The 8,933-nt window shown below is 41.4% G+C and overlaps 1 protein-coding gene across 1 annotated transcript; it reads left to right on the plus strand.

The window, feature by feature from the left end:
- The first annotated feature begins 3,152 nt into the window (after nucleotides 1-3,152).
- Nucleotides 3,153-8,248, plus strand: LOC149226605 (uncharacterized). Its single transcript, XM_089380246.1, has 2 exons — nucleotides 3,153-4,103; nucleotides 4,217-8,248. Exons 1-2 carry the CDS (start codon nucleotides 3,153-3,155, stop codon nucleotides 8,246-8,248), a joined length of 4,983 nt encoding a protein of 1,660 aa, XP_089236372.1.
- The last annotated feature ends 685 nt before the right edge of the window (nucleotides 8,249-8,933 follow it).

The raw sequence follows: 8,933 nt of genomic DNA on the forward strand, positions 1-8,933 counted from the left end.
TATTTTGAATAATTAAGTAGAATCATAATTATATTTTTCTACTTATTAATTTACAAGTCTATATCAATGTTTGCACAAATCATAAATAAACATAAAGATTCAATGTTGACCTAGTGAGTCAAAATGTTAAAAGATAACATAATAATGATAATCTGTTATTTATAAATTTTAATATTATACTTATTTATGCATGGAAGGGGTCTTTTGTCTTACAAGCAACTATCTTTCATATGTCAATTTGATATTTAACAAGACCATTACTTTATATTGGGTTTTTATTATTGTTGTTAATGACTAACAACTTATAATGTCAAAATAATGAAAGATAAAATAGGAGATAATACAATAATGATATTGTATGGATGGTAATCTCAATAATTTTGAAGTTAACAAAGAAAGGGCGTGATCCTCTCATATATATACATTTTAACATCATACTTATTTATGCATTAATGGGATACCTTGTCCCATAAGCACATAGATCTCATATGTCAATTTGATATCTAGCAAGACCATGACTATACATTGAATTCTTGTTGTTATTGTTGTTGTTAATGGCTAACAACTCATAATATCAAACTAATCACAGATAAAGTAGATAATTATTTTTGTTAATTATTGTTACCTCAAAATCAATCAAGTTGTTGGTCAATTTAATTATGTATATGTTACATTAAATTATCAATCTGAGTAAGTAAACTTGTGAAGTAGCGCAGGTGGGTAACTCAATTGGTTGGATTCCCCTACCAGTCTGTTGGCCCTCTGTCGCAAGGCGCAGGTTCGATCCTTCGAGTCTGCCCTATCAGGCTTCGAAGTCAAGCCGAATGGTGTACGCCTACGACCCATTATAGGACCATTACATTATATATATATATATATATATATATATATATAGTACCATCTCTCTCTCTCTCTCTCTCTCTCTCTCTATATATATATATATAGAGAGAGAGAGAGAGAGATGGTACAATATATGCTAGGAGTTTAGCTTTCAATTCTAATAGAAATAAATTGGAGTGAAAGAAAGTTTTATTCTATGAAAGCGAATAAAATGACATGAAATGAAATATTAATCTAGAAAAACATACACATCTAATTTAAGAAAACATGGAATTTTTACTCTCAGAAAGCATATAATTCTAGATTATGCAAGCAAGAAACTTATTCTAGGAAAGCATAAACATCTAAATTATGAAAGTAGGAAATTTACTTCTAGTAAAGTGTGGAAATATTATCTTACGAAAGCAGGAAAGCCTATTTTATGAAAGAAAGAAAATCTAGTTATGAAAGCATTCAAAATTATTCTATGAAAGCAAACATTCTTAGTCTATGAAAGCAAGCAACTCTAATCTATTGAAAACATGAATTTTAATCTAATAAAGATTGTAAAATTAATTTATGGAAGCATTATAAAAGATTGATCTATGAAAGTATTGAAATCTGAAAATATTTGTGCAAATCCTATTATGTAAGTATGAATGTGAAGCAAAAACAAATATGAATGCACAAATGAGAAACTTATTCTTTTGGATGCACAAATGAGAATGCTTTAAAATTTAAATCTTTTTGTATTTTTATATTTCTCAAGCGCTTGATTGCAATCTAGAAAAGAGCGAAATGACAATTAAAAACCTAAAAAATAGAGTATCTATAACAAGTACATAAATCAAATCCTTAACTAAGTGATCATTTAATGTAATTTATTTCATAATTAAAAAGATTAGAGAATTGTGATGAATTTAGCAACTAGATTGATTTAGGCTCAAAATGAGTGATGTCTTTCTTAATTTGATGGAAAATTCAAATTCTTTCCTCTAATGTTATATTTGTTGCCGCAACACGAAATCTGAGAAAATGCATTTGAAAGATCCATGAATATCTCTAAAAATGTGCACTAAGTTTGAAGAAATTTTCGTGAGCCACCCAAAAGGGCTAATTCTATACAAAAGTCATGTTTTAGTTTTTCAAGATCTATCTTAACTTTTCAATAAATTGTGTCAAAAATTGTTGCTAATCTAGATCACCATCTTTGATCAAGTGTTAAAGGCTCACACATGCAACACTAAGTAAAGTGCTATTGTTGATCTGCAAAATAAACTAATTTAAAACATAACAAAACTAATATACTAATTAGGTGAAGATATGCCCAGTCGGAGAACGATGGACCCGGACGTTGAGATGCAGCGGAGGTTTTTTCGAACAGTTTTTTCCCGCGCGGCCTTCCATGGCGGCCATGGCTAAGCTCTGGGAGCTGGTTGTGGTGGGCCCGAAGTCGATAGTGTTTTGGGAAGCTGTTTTTTTTGTCTGGCATAAATGGAGTCGGGTTTAGGTGAAGCGCGGGTGTGCTTTTTTCAAAAGGAGTCGTTGGACATCGATCCGACACCCGAAGACCTCCTCGCCTGTTGGGGTCTGGAAGAATCAGAGGAGAACCTGCATCATTTCTTTCCGAAGCAGGCAGTGAAGTCAGTAAGCGTGGAAATGGCAGTGGATGCAGGAGTAAAGGTAACAGGTGCTATCGACCGGAGTTCTGGGGGAAATACAATGTGGGAAGGATTCCTATCAAGCTCTGCTCGGCCCTCGACTGTTGAAGAGCCGGGAAGAGATTTAAAAGTTTCAGGAAAAGAGGGTCAAAAACAAAGTTATCTGTTAGGATCGGCGGGTGGGGGTTCCAGGATGGCTGAGGAGCCAAATGAAGGCATCTATCTACAGTCTGATAAGTGTTCTGAGTCATTTGAGGCTGTAGAGGGAGGAGATAAGATGGAGGATGTGGGTGGAAAGAGGAAGAAGCCCAAAATTTGCAGGAAAAAGGCGGCAAGACCCAGTTGTGTTTTTGGAGTGGATATCCACATAGACAGGGCGCTGGAAGCATCAGAAACCCTTCTAGTTGGCAGAGTCTGTGGAAGGAAGTTCTCGGTGGTCTTCATTAAGCAATGGGCCTTGGCTGAATGGAAAGAAGCTCCGGTCAACCAGAAGAGGTCAAGATGCTTGACAGAGGCTAGTTTTGCCTTCGGTTTGGACAAAAGGAGCATGTCGAATGGGTGTTGTCAAAGCACTGGAGCCTAGGGAAGAGGCCTATCTTATTCAGGAAATGGATGCCTCTCTTTGATGCCTAGAAAGAAAAAACAGAGGAGTTTCCAGTCTGGGTCAAACTAATGGGCCTCCCTATTCATTTCTGGACTGACTCGGTTTTTTCCTCAATCGGAAATACTCTGGGTAAGTTCCTTGATTCTGACAAATCCTATTTATACACTCATGACTGGAGCGCAGCCCGCCTTATGGTAAGTTTAAACCCCAAAGAAGGTCTGGCGGATGATATACTTTTAAAGTATCGTGGCCAAGAGTTCATCCAGACCCTGGACTACGAAAACCTCCCGTTCAGATGTCATCGGTGCAAAGTATATGGTCACCTGGCTCGGGATTGTCCTCGTGGTCATCGTCGACGTCGAAGGCAGAGGAAAAATGGGATTAAGGCAGAGGAAAAGGAAAAAATGAAGATCACTGCTCAGAAGGAAGAGGTTCAGTCCAAGGAGGCCGAAGCCCTGGCAAATGTCCAGGAGTTAGGGCCGGAGCCTATGGAGGGCATTGGAATATTTCAGTCTGAGGTGACAGCGAGTGCTGTTGTTTCAACTCAGCTCTCTGCAGCTGGTTTCTCAGCAGTCATTGCAATGGAAGAATTGAATCAGGCTTGTCCCCTCCCCCCTCAATACTCCTCCCCTCTCTTAACAAGCGCATTGCATGTGTCGTGTAGTGGTGGGTTTGATCGTTTATGCCAACTCTCAAACGATATGACAGACACGAATAAGGGACCAAACACAACTGACAGTGTTCTAATGTCGGTTCCTCCGCCCCCTTCTCTCGGCTCTCCGCATTCTGGAGATGGAGGTCGTGAATCTCATTACAATCTAAGGCCTTTAGCCACCAGAAAAGGAAAAGGGTCGGTAGTAGGCGGTTTGGCAATGGATGAGGTGTCCATAGGCCCGAGGAAGTTAAGAGGGAGGAAGTCGGATTTATCGAAAGCAAAGCTGAAGGCTATCATCGATATTGCTGGAGGAAAGCAGTTGTCACTGCCAGGGGTGCTTAGAGCAAAGCAATCACCCCCCGAGGTTTTTAAATGATCATTTTATCTTATAACTGCAGGGGTCTTGCTAGTACCCCCAAAAAACTAGCTCTGAAGGATCTGGTCAGGGCTAACAAACCTGATATTCTTTTTCTTCAGGAAACGCTTGGGAAAGGAGATGATATTATAGGCTGTCTGCATAAGCTTTTGCCGGGTTGGAGTTTTCATGCAGTGGATGCAAATGGGCATTCTGGAGGTGTGGTTTTGGGGTTTAATGTGAAGGTAGCGCGTGAAATCTCATCATGGGGAGCAGAAAACATTTTGGCGGTGGAACTCTATTCCAACGAACTCTGTATTCCTTTTCTTTTTCTGAATATCTATGGTCCTAATTCGGAGCGGGAGAAGTTCTGGAACTCTTTCTTCGCGAAGTCCTTTTTGGCGCATCCAAATCTTATTATTGGTGGAGACTTCAATTTTTCTTTGGGCCTGACTGAATCCTGGGGGGTTAATGCTAGAGCGGATCCCCTCTCTGCTTTCTTTCATCAGAAATTGGCCTCGTCGCCTCTTGTTGATGTTAACCCATCAAAGATGCGCCCCTCTTGGAGGAATCGCAGAATTGGCGATGACTGGATTGGGAAGAAATTAGACCGCTTCTTAATAAGCGATATGCTGGCTGAGAAACTACAGGCGTTCAGGCATTGGGTTGGAGATGGTGGCCTCTCTGATCACTTCCCGGTTCTTCTGGAGGTGAAAGGTGATTTATCTAAGCCAGGTATCCCTTTCAAGTTTAACTCTTCTTGGCTTTTGGATGCATCTTACATTAGTCTTTTTCATAAAACTTGGAGGAAAGCCGTGGTTAATGAGAATGAGAACCGAAGTCAGTTGTTTATGGAAAACTTATTAAGGATGAAGGCCGCTTCAAAACGCTGGGCTCTTCAAAAGAAGCTAAAGGAGGAAGAATTAATGCAAGCGGTGAACTCAGAACTTGCCCTTCTCGAGGATCCAGACAGTCAGGGCTATGGCTCAGGTGCATCTCGATCGAGGATCCATGAGTTGGAAATGGAAAGAAGGAGAATTCTGCAGCTCAGGGAGCAAAGCTGGCGCCTTAAAAGCAGAGCGATCTGGTTACAGGCAGGGGACGAAAATTCCAAGTTTTTCCAGAATTATGCCAAAGGGAGAAAAAACTCAAATACAATATGGGAAATGAAGAAAGCAAATGGTGATTTAGCGCTCTCTTTCGAAGATTTGGCTACTGAAGGGGTAAATTATTTTAAACACCTCTTTAAAGCTCCAGGTGAAGCTTCAATTGCAGAAGTTATAAGGGTTGCCCAGATTTTCCCTCGGTTCATAGAGGAGGAAGACAATGAATTTCTCATGGCACCTATTTCTAAAGAGGAGGTTGCAAGCGTCCTCAAATCGATGCAAAAAGAAAAAAGTCCCGGCCCGGATGGCTGGACTGTTGAATTCTTCCAGCATTTCTTTGAATTCATTGGTGATGAGTTAGTGGAGGTAGTGGAAGAATCCAGACTTTCAGGTTCTATCTATCAACCCTTTAATGCTACATTTTTAACTCTCATTCCCAAGTCTGATCTCCCAGGTTCTTTTGCCGATTTCAGGCCCATTTCTTTGTGTACCTGTGTTTACAAACTTATTGCTAAAATCATTGCTGTCAGGCTAAAACCCTTCCTTTCTAAAAATGTTTCTCCGGAGCAGTTTGGCTTTTTAGATGGCAGGCAAATTCATGAAGCTGTGGGAGTTGCTCAAGAAACGCTCCACAGTCTCAAAGTTGGAAAGAAAAAAGGAGTCGTTGTGAAAATAGATTTATCGAAGGCTTACGATAGAATCAGCTGGCTGTACCTGAGACTCTTGTTAACTCATCTGGGCTTCAGTTTTGAACTTGTAAGATGGATTATGAGCTGTGTCTCGTCTTCTTCCATAGCTGTTCTGATCAATGGAGCAGCCTCCAGTTTCTTCAGTCCTGAACGTGGCCTGCGCCAAGGCTGTCCTCTCTCTCCCCTCTTGTTTTTGCTGGCAGCAGACGGAATCAGTCGTTTGATCCATGAAGCAAAAAGTCAAGGTTTGTTGAAAGGAATCGAAGTTGCTCCAAATTTCTGGGTCACTCACCTTCTCTTCGTGGATGATATAATACTCTTCAGCAATGGCAGCCTTGATGACTGCAGGATGCTTAAGAGGATCTTGGACCTCTTTCTGAAAGCGACTGGCCTCTGCATAAACGAGAGAAAATCTACTATTACTTGCTCTGGTCTGGCTAGAGAGGAGGTGCGTAGAGTGACCTTGGTTCTGAACTTTGAAGTTAAATCGCTTGAGGATTCTTTCAAATATCTGGGGTTCTATCTGAAACCAGATAATTACAGGATAAAAGATTGGCAGTGGATCCTTGTAAAATTGGAATCGAAACTGAAACATTGGAGCCACAAGTGGCTCTCCCGGGCAGGTAGGCTTGTTTTAATAAAATCTGTTTTGATGGCAATTCCAGTCTATTGGGCGAGCTTGACTTGGGTGCCCAAAGGTATTCTAAACTCTATTGAGAAACTATGCAGCAGCTTTCTGTGGGCGGGGTCCAAGTCTGAGAGAGTTACCCCGTGGATCGCATGGGACAAAATAGCTCGCCCTAAAGAGTGGGGGGGCTGGGGTATAAAAAACCTTGCTAGTTTCTCCCAATCCCTTGCAGCAAAGTTGGCTTGGAGGATCATTACAACGGAAAATCTATGGACTGCAGTGACTAAAAGGAAATATATAGATCCATTATCAATGCTAGATTGGATCAGACTGCCGCAAAAGCCGTCCAAAAATTCCTCGGTGGTCTGGAAAGCAGTGGTTGCATCTGTTCACATCATTGAGAAGGGGTTGGCTTGGTATGTGGGAGATGGAACACAGATCCGCTTGGGGCGAGATCCCTGGATTGGATGTTCTGAGGGGTTTACTCTATCTCAAGGTTTGGTTGCAGTTTTAAAAGACAGAGGCCTATACACGCTAAACCAGGTAGCTGATCCCCTGGCCTCTTCCATTTGGAATCAAGGGTGGCTTCAAGGGCGAGACTTAGATTTGACCGAAGACAGGTTGGAGGAATGGGACAGGTACACAAGGGATCTCCTCAACTCCTCTGTGCGGCTATCTGACTCTCCGGATGAGCTAAAATGGGTTTTTGCTCAAAATGGTTTTTATTCCCCAAAGGCAGGTTACAAATGGATGATGTCTCAAAACGGATGGGAAAATCCGGACTGGTGGACTAAACCGTTATGGAAGTTAAAAGGACCAGCTAAATCAAAATTGTTCTTTTGGTGTGTCCTTTTCCAGAAAGTTCCTACGTGGGACTTCCTTCAAAGAAGAGGTAGAATTGGTCCTGGTAGATGTCCACTATGTAAAGACAGTGCTGAAACAGTTCAGCATTTATTTCTCCTTTGCCCTTTCAATTCTAGTCTTTGGGCAGCAATGCTAAGCTTAATAAATGTTCCTCATAGATGGGAAGGGCAGGGGCTCTTAGAGGCCTGGAAGAGTTGGTGGAACGTTTCTTTAAACGAAAGGGAACGAACCATTCCTTTACTCATTACTTGGGGGACCTGGCTTGCCAGAAATCAAGCTATTTTCAAGGACTCTGCATTCCCTATTGGAAGGCTTGCCGCTGAAGGAGCTGCCATCTATGAAAGCATTCCTATCCCTCAAGCTCCTAATTCCTCCAGAGCTGTTAGTCAAGAAGTCATTAGACACTCTATGCCGTGGGCTTATTTTGATGGGGCTTCGGATATTAATGGTCGATGTGGGGCTGGCTTGATCATTCATTTTTCAGAGGAGAAGATTGTTAAAGCCTCAGTAGGTCTGGGACAGGGTTCAAATAATTTTGCCGAATTGAAAGCCCTTCATCTCCTCCTCTGCTGGCTTATTCTTCGTAATGTGAGAGAAGCTCAGCTTTTTGGGGATTCCATGAATGTGGTGCAATGGTTCAACGGGGCTCATCGCTGCAACAATCTCACTCTGCTTCCTCTGTTTAGAGAAGTTTCTCGGCTTAGGAATCGTTTCATGGAGATCTCTCTTAGTCATATATACCGGGAAAGGAATTCTGAAGCGGACCGTCTTTCTAAAGAAGGAGTAGACCTTGAGATGGGGTCGTGGGCTGTCTCGGAGGTTGATAATGGGGTTGTTCGGCCTGTTGAACAACCCATCTTCGCTTAATTTTTCTTCTCGTTTCCTCTGTTCCTGTAAATATTCGTGTGGTGTTCTGTCTCTTTTTCCATGTTTTTCATCTCTCTGTTTTTTCTCCCCTGCCGGATTTCTTGGGCTGTTCTCCCTATTTGTGGATGCCCGGGCAGTGGTTCCAGTCCTTTCTTGCAGCGGCTTCAGAATCCTCAATGTTTATGTGGATCTCTGAGGCTTTCTTCCCTGATCGCGTTCTCTCCCGCACGGTCTTGGTTTCAACGATTCGGTTGGTTTTGGGGGTATTTTCCCCTTGCGGTGGCTTTCTCTGATATAGCTGCGGGCAGTTTGGACTATGTTCAAATGAATTGTGTGGTTTGGGAGGAGTTCCTCCTTCCTGCGGTGGCTTGCACTATCAGTGAGCCGGTTTGGTAGCCGAGACTCTCCCCGCTTGCTAGCGGTTACAGTCTTGGAGTTTCGCTTACATAATTTTATGTAACCTTTTTATTAATAATAAAAGGTGGGTCTTTTTCTGTGGAAAAAAAAAAAAAACTAATATAAACTACATATATTATAAAATTACATGAATTATTAAACTACATCTTACAACAAAACATGAATATCAAACTATAAACTAAATAACATGAGAACTTATCAAATGTATTTTATTCCATCATAGTTTGGAATTATGCTCCAAGAGTTCCTCCATTTGAATGCAGAAGAC

This window comes from Pinus tabuliformis, chromosome J (genome assembly GCF_031772625.1).
Source record: "Pinus tabuliformis cultivar Carrire ecotype Pingquan chromosome J, CPIR1, whole genome shotgun sequence".
In the NCBI taxonomy this organism is placed as follows: Eukaryota; Viridiplantae; Streptophyta; class Pinopsida; order Pinales; family Pinaceae; genus Pinus; species Pinus tabuliformis.

What these genes read in the sequence shown, in the direction of transcription:
- LOC149226605 (XM_089380246.1), top strand. Translation starts at nt 3,153, where the DNA reads ATGGGCCTCCCTATTCATTTCTGGACTGACTCGGTTTTTTCCTCAATC. An exon ending in CAAAGCAATCACCCCCCGAG is followed by an intron (nt 4,104 to 4,216) that starts GTTTTTAAATGA and finishes CTTTTTCTTCAG; the next exon opens with GAAACGCTTGGGAAAGGAGA.